This window comes from Aphis gossypii, chromosome 1 (genome assembly GCF_020184175.1).
Source record: "Aphis gossypii isolate Hap1 chromosome 1, ASM2018417v2, whole genome shotgun sequence".
Lineage (NCBI taxonomy): Eukaryota > Metazoa > Arthropoda > Insecta > Hemiptera > Aphididae > Aphis > Aphis gossypii.
In genome coordinates this window covers 25,930,450-25,950,338 of record NC_065530.1, presented here as the reverse complement: position 1 = coordinate 25,950,338, position 19,889 = coordinate 25,930,450, and the positions used below count along the sequence as shown (strand labels likewise).

Genomic DNA, 19,889 nt, shown 5'->3' with positions numbered 1-19,889 from the left:
TAGAGCGAATAATGAATATATTTTAAAATTTATATGATTGGTGTTGTTTTTTATTGTTGTTTTAAACTGTGTCCGTCATCGGCTTTTGTGGTAACTAGTGTAAATATTTTGATTTTAAACGTTAACGTTAAGTATAGTTTTGGATAAAATCTGAATATAGTTGGTACTTTTTTGTAGTGAAGGGAGGGAGCAAAAAAAAATAATTAATACGTTTACTATATAAAAAAAATCAATGAACAACAGGAAATGAACTTTATAGGATATGGACTTGCGATTTACACTTAATATTCATCATAGGATTTTTTAAACTATTTATTATTTTTATTTTTGTGTAATTTTCAATAAAAATATGTACACGGTTTCACATAATATAATATACCAGATAGAATATATAGCAAATACATATTTACAGTAAATTTATAAGCATTTAAAATTAGGAAAATTCTTCCATAGTTAAAAATTTATACGATTCTTAATACTAATATTTTAGGTTTGAAAACTTAATACTAGGTTAAATAAAAAGTATTTTATTGAGAAATCCTTAAAAACAAGTTGAGAACAATTCAAAAATTATTTATTATGAGGATGTTATGTTAATAATAATATTATAAACTTATCAAAATAAAATTATATATATATATATATATATATTTACAAGTGAAATAAAAATCTCTATGGAATGATTTTTTTTTCGTAATTCAAAAATATATATTAATAGTAGAAACTTGAAATATATCAATAATTATTTAATTATTGTTTTTTATACTCAGTTAAAATTCTAAAATATTTTGTTTAAGTTCAGACTATTTAAAAATAAATGTTTATAAAATTAAAAATCGTTTTTTTTCCAAGTGTTTCATAATATTTGTTAGTTCAAATAGTTCAAATAGCTTGAAATCGTAATATGTAATAAGTTTTTTTCTTAGTAATATAAAAATGTATAAAATACATCTACATTATTTTTTTATTAAGCGTTTAAAATTAAAATGTATAAAGTATTTTGTAATTGAAAATGTTAAAAATCTTATACCTAACGTTTGGACATTTAATACAGGTTAATTTAAAGGTTGTTCAAAATGAAACCAAAAATCAAAAAAAAAAAATATGTATTAACACACTTTTTTATAGACATTTGAAGTTAAAGTGAAAATGAAATAAGATATTTAACGAAAAATAACGATTTTAGTTACTTGGTTGTAATTCTAAAATATTATTTAATTTGTTTACGTATTTTATTATTAAACTTCAAAAATGAAAGAATTCCTTTTAATTTTAAGTTATATGTTTGTTATACTAGTGTATCACGAACCAATTCACATTGTTTTATAGTTATTTGATATATTAGTTAACAAATAAGTACATGCAGACCAGTTGTACTTACAGCTTTGGCAAGCGGAAGGTAAAAAAGATCTTTAAGGTGATCTTACTTTCCTTCAGGTTAGGGCTGATTTTTAAAAGAAATTTTCGTCCTATTTTATAGTATATACATAAACTAATAATAAATCAGTAAGCGATAATACGCGGATACAATGTTCATAAATTAAAAGTTTTAAAAATAGGCTTTGAGCCGGAACTCGGACAAAATTATCTAAAAAACCCGGTTTAATTACTTTCTGATAATAAATACCTATTTTTATTATACATTCGGTGCAATCACTTCAATCTAAAATAAAAATTATAAATATCTCAACCTAATATCTAAAGTATTTAATTATTTATTATTTCAAATCGGAATCATTCTTTTCATAAACACAGTTGATAATTATTATTATATTATATTGCCATATAGTGTGCTTGTTACCACGTCACTTATATAAACATATGAGTTTTTAGAGGAATGTTGCTTAAAACTATTATCCACTCAAAATTTCAGTAGTACCTTAATAGAATACATGAGTAATGAGTATTTAAAAAAAAAAATCATAAATATTTTATTTTGTAATTTTTTTTACTTAATAATTGCCAGTTTTTATTTAAATTATAAATTATATTATTATATATTATACAATATGAAAATCCTAATAATCCAATAATTATTTAAGCGTAAAATATTATGAATCCAAAATTTTTATTATTTAAATTCTGCATCATATAATTGTGAATGGTAAATTTTAATTAATTCACAGAAACAAATATATTTAGACTAACAGTTATTTTTTACACAATACCTAATTATTGTTAATATTAATATTAACAGTTTTGGCCAATCATATATATATAATAATTCACAGTTATTGTTTCGTTGGGTAGGTTTATATATAAATGTGCTTAATATGATATGTTTACATAAATATGGTTAGATTTTGGTCAATTATTGAGTATGGATATTTAATAAATTGGTATTTTTATGCTAAAAAGATCAAAAATCGTAAAACTACATCATATCATAAAAATGATTATAAATTATTTTATATACAAAAGGTATATAAAATAATAGTAATAATTATAATAATGATAGTTATAATAAAGTAGGTACATAACTTGGTTATTTTATTTATTAAAACAACAATTTTAATTCTAATAAATTTCTTTATGATAGGATAAGCACATTCTACTTACATATTGTGTTGTCTCCAATTTCCGTGAAACATAGCTAATTTTATGATGCCTAAGTATAATGCTTGAAACTTTTTTGTTTTTTTAATATTAGAGTAAATAGAAAAATCGTTAAAGCAATACTTCGATTGAGAGCGAACACGGGACCAGGAATGTTTCTTTTTTTAAAAAAATATTTTAATTTACCACTTTTTATTAATTATGCCATAAACAATATGACATTTAAATCTTTAGATACCTACCTACTTGGGTATGCATCTTTTTTCATAATATTATGAAATAAAATGAACGAAATAAGTTATGAACAAGCTAAAATATAGGCATTTTATGTATTCGAATTTTTACATTTTAATTTTAAGCTAGAAATGCAATGCAATGAAAAAAAATTAAAATTGTAATTTTTTGGTTAACATTAATGCTCATATTATATTAGTTCAAGTTTAAACATCAAGTAAAATCAATATTTTAATCTTTATAATATTATTTTTAAGGTGAAAAAAATACGTGTACGTATAACGTTCTCATAAGAAAGTGTTCTACAAATTATTTAAAAACTGTATAAAATATAATGTTTCTGTACTAAACAATTTTGTTATAGATTGGAAGCCTCAATGAATTCTATCTGTTTGAACATCAACACGTACACAAAAGATCAATTTACGTCGATGAAAAATACCATTCTCGTCTAAAACTTGATCCTCAGGTAATATAAAACTATAATCAATATATTCATTAAAAATTATATAAGTATTGTATCTACATTTGTACTACTTAAATATATGTTTGTGTATTAAATAAGAATCATAAAAGATAATTATTTGTTTAAGAAACCAATATCTATGTTTGATTTTTAAGTTATTGTTAACGCTTATAATGTACACAATTTTAATATTGATTGTGACCAAGTAAGTTCTTTTAGAATAAACTTCGAATGTGGTAACATTTGGTTTATTTATTTATTTTTTTTTAGCGAAATTCTATATTAAATTTCCTTATTCAGTTTATAAACTGTGTATGGACTAACAAGTTTAAAAGAAATGTACAGATACACAAATATATAGGTATACCTACATTAAAAGACAATTCATATGTCAGTTGGAATTCATAAAAAATAAAAAATAAATCGAAATCCCAAGCTGTAAATTCATATCGAAAAGTAACATATTTTCTATCATGGGTTGCTAAAAAGAAAAAAAAATCACTTCATAAGAAAAGAAAAAAAAAACAATGTTGAAAAAATCTTCTTGAAAATACATATGTATAGTTATGATAAAAATTAAAAAGTTTTAGTTTCTTATTTATATTAATCATAAATAGCTATACATTTTTTTTTTCAATTATACTAAAAACAACTTAAGAAAAAGATTTATTAAAATTAATATTAAGTTATGCTGATAACTGTTATGGATGTATATTAATTTTTAAATGTCATGCATGTATGTTTTTTTTTTTAAATTTATTATATCTGTACATTTTTGTTAAATTTAAAATACTTGCAATATGTATTTGAAAAAGACAAAATAAATAAAAATGATAATTGATTACATTTGTAACAAAGTTACAACAAGATATTTTACTATTACATAGGACGCAACTCATTGATAGTACCTATCAGAGATTATTGAATTATAAGTTCAAGAGATACCGTCACTAAAGTTTTTTGAAAATAAGTGGGTTAGAGATCCCATAATGTCCATACATTTAAAAAAAAAAAATCTATTTTTTATTACATTTATTATTTTACAATAAAATAATTTAAATAATTTTGTATTTATGTTAATAAATAACTGATCCAAGAAATGTTACACTAAAAGCTGTTCTTAAAACAACTGAAAACATGTATCGAAAATAAGTGTAAGGTAACATTTTTTTTTATAAATAATCAGAGTTCATATTTTTACGAAATTGGATATTTAAAAAAAATAACGATATTAGTTGTTTTATTGAAATACAAAAAAAAAAAAAAACTTTTCATAAGGACTTGAAACTTTTCACCATTACATGTAATATTATTTACTAGGTATACATAATGATATTTTCAAAATCTCAAGATTAATTTAAAACTATTTACACTACGAACTTATTCACACCTTTTTATTGTACGCCAATAATAATTTATAATTTAATAATTGTTATTTATATTAAATTATACAATATTCCTCCTTTTATTATTTAATACATAAAACATATACTAGTTTCTGTAAAAAATTAGTGCTTTATATTACTATATAACTCTATACCTATTACTAATAGTAAAGGAATTATTTATTGCAAATTAAAATTGTTCTTAAATGTATTTAGATAGTAATATTATATGTTGCTACTCAGAATCGTTTTTTCGTTTGCAATGACTCGCCATTGAATTAAAAAAAAAAACAAAAAAAAAACAAAATAAAACAATATTGACATAATGATAATAAATAAAAAACACAGTAAAGTGACTTTACTTATTTAAAAAATAAAAATTTGAGTATTTATATATATATTTGGTTTTTCCATTTTTTTTTTTTCAAATAATTCATTTGATACGATTCAGTTATTTATATTATTGTCAACGTTCGAAAACCTGATTAAGTCCACTACTGTATAATTGACATTGGGTGGATAAACAGACACACGAAGTCGTGAGTTTTGAGTCGGGGGGGGGGAGGGACAGAAAATATGGAGGAGAAACGTTTATAGAATTCCATACACTTGTTTTAATATTGTTGCCCGTCAAGGCGTGAAAATAATGACATTATAATCCCATTTCTTAAATTCTGTCGGGACATCCGGAAAACGGCTCCCGGAGTGGTTTTTGTGTGCACATAAGTCCGCGACAACGGGGATGAACAAGATTGATGACGGTGTTTCAGAGAAATGAAGGGAAAAACCGCTGAGCTTTTGTCTGCAGTCCGGTAACAACGTACAAACTAATGTAATTGGATGATCCCGGAATTCCCTGAAAATTCCGTTTTAGAATTTAATTTAAATATTAACACACGGTATTCATAAAGTCAAATGATATGAGAAGCTACAGGAGTTCGAAAAAATAGACTGAAGAATAGTATAAAAAATATAATATAGAAATTATGAAAAATAAAAACCCACCGCGGACGTCCGGATTCAGGAAAATGTTTCTGTCCAATGACAATATTTGTAGCTTTTTCTCTCTCTGCATCTCCTTTTTCTTTCTCGCTTATTTTTTTTTTTTTTTTAACATAGCTGGGACCAGAGTTTATGGGCGTTGAAATGTGCTTGAAAATGTCAAGCTGACCCAACAGCAACATTTTCAATTTGCTTTAAATTAAAACTTTTAATTCAAATTATTTAATCTTGTATTTTGTAAATATATTCTTGAATTATGGTGTTGCATTTAAATATAAGTAAATAAAACAATAATAATTTATCAAATTTCAAGTTCTATAAATTAATTAAAAACTACATTAACTATTTGTGAACTATATAAATGTTACCAGATCTACGAATATTAATTTCATTATTTTTAATTAGGTTTAGAAATATGATATTTTTATTTAAAATTTGGGATTTTTGAAATGTTTCATAAACAGTTAATATACATAGTTACATAAAACTAGGGGAAATTGTAAAGATTTGAGATATTATTTATTTTTGCCTTATTGTAAACCTAATTTTTTATCTAAATAAGCTATAAATTAATGTTTATTTATAGGAAAATATAGTTTACAAATTATTTAATTTATCATAAAATGCAAGTTCACATGACGTATAAGACATAAGTATTTATATTCTATAACATTATGTTCTATACTGATATAACTAAGATGAAAGCGATAGTTCTAATAATTTACTATAGTTTACTCTTTTCCACATGCTGTCAATCCCGCGTTAAAATTCTTAGTGACCGTCTACAATTATCTTTGTTTTCTTATCCTGTCCAGTTTACTTATAATTATTAGTTTAATATAGTCAAGTTTATGTTTTTTTTATACCTATTACTATATTTTAAAAATCCTGAATTTTTTTTTAACGATTTATAATTTATAAAAATAGAATTATATATAAATAAATAATACTGTACAAGTCCTTTTCAAATTTTATTATTTTTTTAATGCAATTTATTATTATAATAATTGTTGATACTTTCTGGGGTAATGTGAGAAAAGCAAGACTTTTCAATCTCTTTTTTCTCTCTGGTTATTTTTATCTTTGTTCATTTTATATTTATTGTTTAAATTAGCTTTTAAGAAAAAACATTAAAATAATGACTACAAATTATTTATTTTTTTAAAGTTGTTTAAAAAAGTTTTTATCCATATAAATCTAAAATTTATTGCAATATGTACTAACTAATATGTTAATTTAACATCAAATATATTGTTATTAATTGCGATATTTAAAAAATTATATTTTAATATTTTTTTAATTATTATATAAGAACTATTTTTGAGGGAATTTGTATTAAATTAAATCTTTTTGACTTGAAAAAAAAATTGAAAAATAAAATTTGTATAAAGATTAGAGAAAGATACGAAATGTTTTACGTATTATATACTTTTTTAAGATTTTACGTTTATTAATTTTTGAATTGCAACAAAATAAACAAGTCTATTACTTATATTTCTATACATTTTTTTTAGATTTTGTCGATTAGTTAATTTGAAAAGTATTGAATAACCATTAACGTGAACCATGTCAGTTAATTTTTTTTTACATACAGCAGTCGACCGTTTTTGTTTTTACATGGATTCTTAACTAATAGACAAAAGTCGTAGTATTGTAGTTAGTAAGCTATTTTTCCAAGTTATTTTATGATGTTTCAAGATATTTCAGTTTGGTTACGCTTTTATTATTGCTGAAATATGTCATTTATAAGTTAAATGCAATTATTTTAATATAGGTACTTGAACAAACATTTCAATAATGTTTATATTGTATTATGTTAGGTATTTATTTCTGACGAAGTTGTGCAACGTACAATGTACATAAATGTTTATATACATATGATATTATATACTCTTTGTGCAGATTAATTTGCTATTTAATTTCCTAATGTTAATCGTTTACATATACACGCATAATCCTATGTGAGTTATTGATGTGGTAGCCACTATATTGATTCAGTTTATGTGAAAATAATTCAACCAGCATGTGTTTGCTCATATTATTTGTATTTCAATTGTATACTGTATATTTGAGTATTTGTATGTCGTCTTATTTATGTATATGTAACATATTGATAAACATCTATAATTTATATTGACATTGTATACCATACTTATTTTTAGATTCTCAGCAGAGAAATGAATATATTGATTTTATTATTATATTTTATTTTTATGTCTTTATATACGAAATATAATATAGAAAGGAATATGGATCCATTTGGTACTATTGAGAATTCTAAGTATTTTTCAAAATAAATAAGAAAAAATAAAAATAATAATTAATGAAAAATGAAAATGTTTATACACAATTAGTTTTTGGATTTATTTAGATTTTTTTTTAGTGTAGCTCAAGAGCAAACACATATACTTGCAATGCTTAAACCAAATGTTTAAATTAGCATTTTTATAAATTGTAAAAAATTTCAGAAATTTGAAGTTTGAAATTTTTCATTATTTATAAAATATCGATAAGAAATTTTCTCTAATATAAACTTGTAAATGTAATACAATGATCTTTTTGATTGTTATTATAGTATACTATGCAGTCTATAAATATTATATAAATATATATGTAAAAAATAATGTAAGTAGTTTATATAAAAAAGTTGATCTTCAAAAAAAAAAAAAATATTTTTTCAAGAACGAATCATAAATATTAGCAAATTTATATTTTAACTCTAAACACTAATATTCAGCTAAGTACCTTTTTTATAAACATTTATTTGTACCTACTATACATTTTTTTAATAACTTTCAATCTGAGGGGCCTTCAAAGACTTTCATTTCTTTATGTATATTAGCACCAGTTCCAAGTTAAAAATCCACAAAATATTTTGAATAATTCATTGTTTTGTATTCCTTTTTGGATATGCCTATATATCCAAGTAACTAATCAGAATCAATTAGCTAAATATTACAACTATTTTTTCGTAAAAAAAAAAAAAAAATACTATTTAGTAATAGTTTGATACATACCACAAACAACACTAAGCTATTCACACTTATTATTCCAGTAGTACATTCTCGTCTTATTTTATCTCTTTAATACTCACTTATAATTGGTGACATAGATTACCTTTCAGGAATTTGATTTTAATAATAGTGATAAGTACCAGAAAAACAAAGTTTATAAATTGCTTTAAAATAATAAAATATATGATAATGGTAATGGTTCTATAAAATACGACTGTACAAACCATTAATAAACCACACACTATACTCATATTATGTTATGGTTTAGATGTACATCCAACGTCGGTGTACCGTATATTGAGAAATGGTAGATTATTTATAAGTTTTTCATAATATATATATTAAAAAATATTAAAATTACATATTTACAATATTTTTTATAAGCATTTAAAATGTTGACGTAATTCGTTAAAATCTCAAAATCAGAAACATTTTTTTTAGTTAAAAATTCTTAAAAAATTTAGTATTCATATTCAAGATTAAAATATTTAATACACCCATATTATTGATACTGTTTAATCTGGTTTTTAAAGTTGAGATTATTCTGATCTTAGAGTATAATATTATACCACTATTATTAAAACGAACGATATTTACGATGATTCAACACAATTTCACGATGTGCAACAGGTGAATTCTCGTTTAGAATTCTTATATATATATATATATATAAAAGGTTGGATCAGAGAAAAAACAAATTTACTGAGGCAAACCATTAAAAAAATGTCATGACACGGTGGGAAATCGTATACAGTTGACAACTACACTGAGTACGAAAAACCGTTCAACCCACAGGGGTACCCAATCACTCATCTCTCATCGCGCGCGATTAACTGATGTTTTCCAGCTAGTTGTTGTAACCTAATGGTCCACCGGCTATGGCGTATAATAATAAATCGTTTCAGCACGTAAAATCACTGTATTGTTTTTAATACGATTCCGAGAGATAAATGGAAAAAAACATTATTGTTTTAAGTTTGAAAAACAAAACGATAAGACACAGTGAAGTAAATTAAAAAATATAGACATGATAATTTGAAAATATAGAAAATGCACTTATGTTGATATCTAATATCTAGATATTAGTATCATTGTGATACTATATCTGTTTGTCATCAAAACTTAAATTGATACAAACATTGACAACATCAAAGCCTTGTTGACTTTTATAGTATTCAATAAAATTGTGATTATGTTAAAGAGTATAATATACTAGAGAATAAGAACAGAAAAAAAATTGACAAGTCTTTATCGTTTGGCGTGTAAGCTGTCTAATAGAAAATCGATTATTCGTTTCGCAGTTATTTCGATTTGTATCGTCACATTTTTTTTCTTTTGCGGAAAAGCTTTTAACACAGACACACCACCGCGCTTCCTTTGAAGAACCCATTGGGAAATTTGCCATTTATCTCGTGTCAGAGAATTGAACATTTATTGGCATGCCATTTAAAATAGTATGGTAGCTATATAACCCACACAAATAAACACAAAAATCTAACGACGTTTGTATTTTCGTTAGAATTTTTATCTTTTTTTGCGACGTTTCAGTTTAGTCTTACGTTGAAAATTCTTACTGAAAAGTTCTACCTGCACTCACAGTGTTTTGATAATAACGGTCAACAATTTAACAGAGAACTATTCAAGAAAGATCGGACAGGTCATGATACAACCTAGTATTTACACTATAACAATATGACGTACGTCAACTTTATTTTATTTTTGTTCCCTAAAAATTTGATCCATTTAATATCGTTGCTAGAACTAAACGTCCGTACAAAATATGTAAGCAATAATGTATATAGTATACTCAAGTTTTATTAAGATAATTATAAGTATTATTATGAAATTCAATTATAATTTATTTGAAGATATGTAGTAAACAATATAATTAACAGAACATATTATATAATAATTTTACTAAAAAAAAAATAAATAAATAAATAAATAAATAATGAAACATTAATTACGTAAAATTTAAACTACTTAAATAATTATCTTAAGGGATGAAAAATATAATTATATGTATCACCCATTGATGATTTTAAAATTATTATAAAATTTTGTTCATTATACGTAAGTTGTACTCTTTATATTTTTTTATTAATGATAAATAATTTCATAATTCAATTCCTGTAATAAAATATAACTAATATTTTAAAATAATCTACTTTTAAATTTATTAGTCCATAATAATTTTATGTAGAATTTTTCAAGCCAATACAATATATTGTGTATTATTCATTGATGTATTATAGGCATACAAAAATATTTCGTTGTTACATATTCTATTATGTTATGAGTCATAACTTATGATATATTTCTTTTTGGGGTTACGAGTTTATAATTTAAAACAATTGTATTATTTTTAAATGATATTTGAAATGTCAAGAATTCAGAAAAGCTTTTATTACACATGAAGTTTGGTTACGCATGGTTGAAACAAATGTAGCCAGTTCATAACAGATTGCTTTTTGGTAGTTTATCCACCCTTTTCACTGGAAAAAAATATTAACCAACGTCACGGATTCCCTAGCTCCTCAAGAGAATTTATGTAACTCTAGTGACTGTATCGTAAAAAAAAAAAACTTGTACCAAAAAAGTATCTGGGTAAGTCGTAAATTAAAATTTATGATGATAATTTGGAGCCGAAATCCCGCATGACTCTGTCCGAAACTTTTACATACAGATATGCATATTACATGCATTTATTTACACATTTTAGTGTATATGTATATTGATTGTTTATTATTAGAAAAGCTATGATAATATTAATATATTTACAGTTTTATTACACATCTTTTATACACATTGTGATATTAGTATATAAATATAATGGATATGTTCATTGTAATAATATAATTATTATTATAGGTAGCTAATTTTTTCTACAAAAAAAAAAAAAAAATACTAAAGGCATGTCCATATATTTGATGATTTTGGTTTATTATTATATTAAAAAATATCTAGAGTATTATAAGTATTCAATTATTCATTCATCATTGTTTGTAATATGTTTTTTGTGTATGTTATGTTTTTATGTTATAACGTTATAACGAAAACATAAAATATATGATTAAATAAATAGTAATACGTATTGTGATATCTACGTAAGATAAAAATAAATACATTATTATTCTTAATTCATTATAATATAATATATTTTGCTAATTTTTGCTAACTCATTTTAATAAAATAAAAATAGATGGCAGTATCATTGATATAAAAATATCTGGTATGAAGTTTTTTTTAAACAGCATTATTATTGTTGGTCATAATGCTTATTGTTAAAATAAACATAAAGATACTTATAGTATTCAATTATTTTTTTTTTTTAGTTTAAAGCACTCGATAAAATTTTTCAAATTATTTTTAAATTAGCCAAATTAAATTAAGCTACCTTGGTAGCTAACAAGAAAACTTGTCATAAAATGATGAACTATTTTAAAGGTAAGAATACGGCGTTTCATACTTTTTTACCATTTGGCACATGACAGTATAACATAGTTTTGCAGAAACTTTTATAGTAGTTTAAGTATGTTATAGTAATCATGACTCAATTTGTTTAGCCCTTTCTGAACTTTGAAATACAGTTAACTGTGAGTCCAACATTGTCCATTATTTTATTTAGGTACTCCAAATATTTACAAGGGATTTCCAAGTGTGAATAACAATATTAACATTTAAATTTTTTTTAATGTACTTAATATGTATCAAGTTTGAAATTTAAGTTAATATTTCAGAGTTTTTTGGTTTATCTGTATTTTAAAATGCATAAAATATAATATTATCGACTTTACAGATATGTCAAATGCAAAATTTAGTATTTCACTGACTTAAACTGCACAGACATTCAATCAAAATTCATTCAGAATTTAATGCCATTTGGAATTAAAACAGTCATAAAGAATGTCTAAACTATAAGCAATTTAGCTTATAAGACAATTAGATAAATATTAAACCTTTCTACTGAAAAAATCTTATATCATCTTATGAGTGACTTTTGAAACTCTTTCACTTGCAACTGTAAAACTTTCACTTCCATAATATTGATGGTGTAATTATTTTACGAGATGGATTTTAACTTAATCATAGGTATGTACATAATGTTTTTTTGGATGTACTATTTGTGAGATACAGTTTACTTGATATTAATAATAAATTTGTTATAAAATAAAATATAATGAAAAAGTATGTATACATATTGACAAAAAATGTAAATAATAATAATAATAAATTTAAAAAACTTAATTTCATATAATTATTGTGTTTATTATTTTAAATTAAAATATATCCATATTTATAGTTAATATACTTTTAAATGGTAACAGCTTAAATTTCTTAACTTAATATAGGTTGAGTAAAGACTAATATATGTTGCAAATTTTCAGTTTTAGTTTCAATTTCCGATCAAATTAATAAATATATGGTATTGGTTTTAAAATGTTTTTTCCAATTTTTGTATGAAAACAAGTTATACAGTTGAAGAAATTCTTAAATATTCACATCAAAGGATAGTTTTCAATAAATAATTTACAAAAAATAGAAAATCTTAAGAATTGTTTTCACACTATTAATAAAATATTCAAAATACTTGGTACACTTTTTTTTTTTTTTTTAATAGACATTTTAAGTTCAATTTTAGACAAAATTGAACACCTATTAAAATTAAAAATAAATATTTTGATAGTTTTGTTGGATTCAAAAACTATAAATCGTTGATACTTGAAATTGATCCATACTTACGTATATTTCTATTTTTTATACGCGACGGAAATTCAAAATATTTGGACTAATTCTACACTATTTATATTGCAAAAGAACCAAATAATTCTATGGTACTTTGTTGTTCACTTTTAGTTAATAATATATTCATATACTTCTACTGTTGCTTAACAAAGTTTAAAATTTTTTTGTTGTATTTAGATCAGAAATAAATAAATGATGACTAAATATATGTTTTACAATGTTTTTATCAGGAATATGAGATTATGAAAAAGATGAGAAATGTACCTTTTGATGTAAAATATTTTCAACTTGAAAAGATACTAGATAATTTCCTTTTCAGATAAATTTAAAATTAATTTGACTTTTTCAAATTCATTTTACGATTAATTTTAGTAAATAAAGTATGGAGATACCTCAAGGAATTTTTTATTTTAATATTACTTTGAGTAATTAAAATTGTAGTTTTTTTTGTATATATTTTAGCTTAAAATTGTTTTCCATAACCAGGATGGCGGCATTATCTATGTGTATAGTCCGTTATATACAGTTTTTTTCCTGAATTAATTCAACTATTTTTTTTAACAAAATATTTAAAAAATGAAAGTAACTTATTTTAGTTATCAAGCAATTAAAATTATAATAATTTATAATAAATTTCTACATTTTCAACAAAGTTTTTGTGTAATGAAAATAAAAAAAAAACAATTAAAAAAGTAAATAAACCAACAGGTAATAAGTATGGATATAGATTGATTAATAAAAAGTTTATATAATTAAAACTTTTAATAGCATGATTATAATTAATTTTAATAACAGCAATCATATTAAAATGATGAGATATAAAATAAATATACATAATGGATATGGTTATAATCATACTTTGAACATTTTCGGCATTTTCTATGCTGTTTTTTCTTATTTTTATATCAATGTAAATTATGTTTAAAAATGTGTATGTTTTTTGTACAAAAATGTTTTTATTAATTATTAACTATAATGGATTCAAACAGTTCAAAATATTAAATTTTACTGAAATACTAAAGTAAAAAGTAAATATAGTTAAAATTAAATTAATTTTTGAGAAATTAATTAGTGAGTACCTTGCCAGTTTATTTTATTTCTCTTTGTATTTAATTTTCAGAATAAACACTTTTTTTAATTCTAAGCTGAGCTAAATAATTGTCGATTTACATTATTCAAGTATTGTATATAATATATTCACACACAAATGTAATACATTTATTATAATAGTTCAATAAATAATTCATATAATTAAATGATTTTTTGAAATTATATAATAAATATAAATATTTGTGTGTGTGTTTTTTTTAAATGACCTTTGCATTTTAAACTTGGGGAATTATTTAATTATTACATATTTTTTAAAGTATTTGACTCAAAACTAGCAAAATATACAAATTATATTGTATAATACCTGAGAGATAAGATGTGGAGACTGATATAGCAATAGAGTTAGAAAGAGAATTCATAATAGTTGAGAGAATTTCCTTTAATACGCTCTATACTAGCATAGAATTTTGGTAGAACTTGGCAGTGTTTATTGTTTAATTAATATTGTGCACAAGTGCCAACGATAAAATGGAGTTATATGAAGAAAAAGTGATTTCTAGATACGATAAAACATTAACTTCTGAAGTTTTTATTAATATCTTTTCAATATAAGATATGAGAAAAATGTTAGGCTTTGGTTTTTGACCAAATTACAAATTAATAACTGTATGCAATTGTCCATGAGTATTGAGTATATATCATTTAATATTGCAGAATTTGCTCACCGCGATACATTTTTAAATTTAATATACTACTTATCGTATAAAAATAATCGTTTATAATTTTAGTCTAACAGATTTTTTCTGTTCAGGTTATTTATGATAAAAAAGGCTACTCAAATTAAATTTTTAAAATAAATATTATCTAAATCACATATCGATAAGAGGAGAAATTATTATTTTCTTCTATATTATAACTTCACATAGTATTTTTGATATTTTTAAATTTGTGTAAGAAAAATGTATAAGGAACATTTTGTTAGATTTTGAAGTATTTTGAACTAGAAACCAATTATTTTACATAATATATATAAATTGAAAAAATCAAAAATTATCAGCTTTCAATCGTTTATTATTATTTAATTATAAAATATAAAATAAAAAGAGATTGCATTTTGGGTATATTGTGATTAGGAAAATTCATATTAAAATAATAACAACGATAACAATTTTTCAATATTAATTGTGTTTCTATAACTTTAAGAAGTATACCTACTTTAGATTTGAAGACGAATATATGCATATTCGATTTTGAGCTGGGTAAAATATTTTCATACTATTATTTTTTATGATTCCAAGAGTTTAGCTTTATACTTAGTAAATATATTGAGAAAAGGTATTTAATAATTTACTTAAAAATATATTTTGAAATTTATAGATCTATCTAAAATTGTTAGAACATTATATTCATGGCTGATTTGAATTTTATTAAAAATAAACTGTATTAAAAAAAAAAAAAAAATGTATATAATATAAATTATTAACTTAACTATAACAAATTCCCAATAAGTCCTTTGTTATTGAAAAACATAGAGATGTCGGTATTAGTTAAATTAATTATTGTTTATTACAAAATTGATTTGGTATGATAGTACAAGCAACAATAAAATATTTTTGAGAGTCAGGAAAGTAATTTATAAAAAGTAATTAAACGATTTTTTTTTTTGATCACTAATAGTGTAATATTCGCTGTGGTAATATTTCATTATCAAACAATAAAATTATTGTTTTATCAACATATACATATACATTATACATGTATTATATATAATTTTTTTGAAAAATATATTTTCAATTTTCATACAAAGTATTTATTCTTACTAATATGTTAAAACTTTCAATTAAAAAAAAAAAAAAAAATATAATATTATTACAAATTATTATCAAAATTCATTAATATATTGGGTATACATTTAATGGAACAATTTTTTATAAAACATTAATATACGTACTTTGAAATTAATTTAAATAATTATGAATTAAAGTTATTTTTCATAAAAAATTTTAAAAAAACTGAATAAATTGTATTATTTTAGTCAATTTTAGTCAATTATTTGTTCAATAATAAAGAATTGTTAACTTGAAGTGTTTTTTTTTAAATTACACTACTGCTTGATATAAATTAAATGTTGTTATGATATCCTGTTTTACTGTTTGAAAAAAGTAATAAATTTAACCAAATTTTTAAATAATTATCAGTATCGATAATTAATAGTTATGAAATGTATTTGTTTGTTGACATCAAAAATTTAATTCGTGTGTATTAATGTATACAAATTATTTTGTTATAGTTTAGAAATACTGTCAAATATTTGTAACACTATGTGTTAACGATTAATTATAAGTAATGCCCAATTTTAAAACCATAAAGATTATGACTAATATCAGTTATTATGTAATTATTAAGAGTTCATGTTGCTATTTAAATAAAAAATAAATTGTAGTATCCATTGTATTTCTAAAATATATTAAAAATAAACTTTGTTTAATTTCCATCATTTTTAGACAAATTTAGAAGTTTATAATATCATTTCAGAAAATACTCATAAAACAATAGACGGGATAGTAAGAATTTATTTGAGGTATTATTTTAAAAAATGTTGAGATTTTTTGTAATATATTTATAAAGTTATACATCAATACACAAATATACCAAATTATATATTTAGTAATTATATAATTTTGAAATATATTATAATACAATATCATACATGTCGAGGTTATTTTTTAGTAACTTAAAAAAAATGAAAGGCTTTATATTGAAGTAAATGTTCAATAAAGGTTGGATGTTCAAGTTTCAGATACAAAGTTATTATTTAAAAATATTTGATTTATCTTCTGTTGATTGAAATAAATAATTCAACAGATAGCAACAAAATTTAGTACCAATGTCTTTATTGCAAAGATAAATCTCTTGAAAGAATTAGGTCGAATATGTAATTGTAATCTTCATTTCTTTTTTGAATTCATTTTATTTATGTGTGTTTTTGTTAGACGTTATTTTATATTATTTACGCGTCATTTGATAAAATAAAGTTTTTTAGTTACCCTTCTTTTTTATTACATTTTTTATTTAGATTTGTATAAAGTTAATTTATTATATAGTTAATGATAATAATAATCACTTACCATTGTACTTATTAAATAATCTGATTAGATTTTAGAATAAGTGAATTTTTAATTTATTTTTTTTCATATTATCAATTCATCATATTGTTTAGATTGATAAATACAAATTATGGATTACCTATGTGATATTATCAATAATATTGGTAATGTCATTAAAAAATAATTTTATTTTTATTCATATTCCTTGTGTTAATATTAGATTATTATTAGTTTGGCGAAATAACTTCTAATTGTTGAACCAAAAGATATACCTAAAAAAACTATTTTGTATAATATTATTGATAATAATTCAATTATTATTTTATACTTTAAGTATGGAAATGAACATATTGATTTCATAACAAACTTTTCTTTTTTTTTTTAATGTGTGGTTCTGACGTCATCTTTAGGATAAATAAGAAAACCTTCAACTTTGAGGGTAGTTTATAGTATAAAATTGAATTTAATTGATATTTTATGGTGAGGGGAAGGAAAAAGCGTTAAATTGACTAAATATGCTGAAAATATTTAATACGTATTTACACAAAACAAGTTTTCTAAAAAATCGTATGTTTTTTATAATTTAAAAAAAAAACTTAATAATTGAAGCTTTCTGAAATTACAGTTTTTCCTTGTATAATACATTTTTCAAAATATTAAGAGTATGTATTAACATATTTATACTGCTAATGTTTTATACGACACTTTGTTCGACGTCAATATTGACTTGTCAATATCAAGGTTACCAATATCGTTATTATCAATAAATGATGATGCATATTTATTTTGTAATAACTCAAAATAAGTATAATATTTTAAGCTATGATTTCGTCAAAAATCAGTACAAACATATTACTACTATAAACATTTATCACTTAACTTAAATTTGTTTAATATAATTATTTATTATAATAATTAACAAATTATAAACAAAAAAAATTTACGTTTATTAACAATACTGAATAATTATTGATTTAATATTTTAATAAATAAGATACTTAATTAATTATTTTTAAATTGATTAATACATATTATTTTGATCTATAAGCTAAAATAACTTTGCGTTTAAATTTCGTACACTATTGTAATAATATTCATATCATCTGTTTGTTGAATGCATTAGGTATTATTTTATTTATTCATAGTAAAAATAAATTGAAAAAGCTGTCATTAACATTTTTTGCTCTTGGCAAATGAGTGACCTAATTCTAACCTTTCGCTGGTCGTGTAAAATATTATACCATACTTGGCTGCGTACAGCGTGTTTTTGACCGTGCGTGCTAATATTGTTCAAAACAAAAGCAGCTTTCAACATTTCAAAGGAAATGTTCACTCATAAATCGTGATTTGTAAAATAAAATGGATGGAAATGTATTAAATGTTCTGGATACAAATTATCATGAACTGTAGTAATCGATATAATAATATTATATTTAGAATTTTATAAGTTTTATATAAATAATTTAAACAAAAGTGAATGTTTATTTATAATAAAATTAATAAAAAATAAATTACTTAATCAATTAATTAACATAATAAAACAAATCAAATAATTTTAAAATGATATGTACTTATTATAACAATTTAAAATTTAAAAATTGTCTAGATAAAAATAAATGTTATTATATTGATTGTAATTGAAATCAGAGATATTCTTTTTCACAGATTTTTAAACAACTAAAATACGTAATTTAAAAAATATTTGAATAAATCAAAAAGAAAATTATAATACTGATATTGGACTAAGTCAGCATTATATTTGTGAGGAAGTTAGGTCAGGTTGAGTAAGTTTAGATTCTAAGTCTTAAAACACCAGTAAATGCCTTAGATTTTGTTTATTCAGTTTGACAACATTTTATCAATTATTTAAGGGTTATTGAAGTAAATTAATTTGTAATAAATTCAAGTTTTTTACACTTTATATCAGTGACAAAATAATTACCCATGTATATATAGTTTAGAAGTCATAAGTTTCACATAAATGTTTTCGTTCTAAATTAAATGTAAATTATAATTGCTAAAGTTTGCATTTAACATTTAAATTGTCATATTTTATAAATTCTTGCAAATATAATAATTTATACTTAACATTTAATATTATAATAATGATTGCAACTATGTAAAATATTTACAATAATTGTATAATTCATGAAATAATATAGTATATAATCAATTATCTACATATTTTATTATCATTAAACTATTAAACAATAAACATATTTTAACAATATTGTTATAAATTCATGGTTTTATTTGATTGACATAGTTTTTTGTAACTAAATATTCATGGTAATGTTAATGCAATAAAAAAATTTTAGACTAATAATAA

General features: G+C 21.9%; 1 protein-coding gene across 4 annotated transcripts in view; it reads left to right on the top strand.

Moving 5' to 3' along the window:
• Positions 1-19,889, top strand: part of LOC114122374 (uncharacterized) — a 108,903-nt gene that overhangs the window by 17,958 nt on the left and 71,056 nt on the right. For all 4 annotated transcript variants that reach the window (XM_050197532.1, XM_027985015.2, XM_050197531.1 and 1 more), the window contains exon 2: positions 3,155-3,259. In XM_050197532.1, the coding sequence (XP_050053489.1) occupies positions 3,155-3,259 (105 nt within the window). The remainder of the gene's footprint in view (positions 1-3,154; positions 3,260-19,889) is intronic.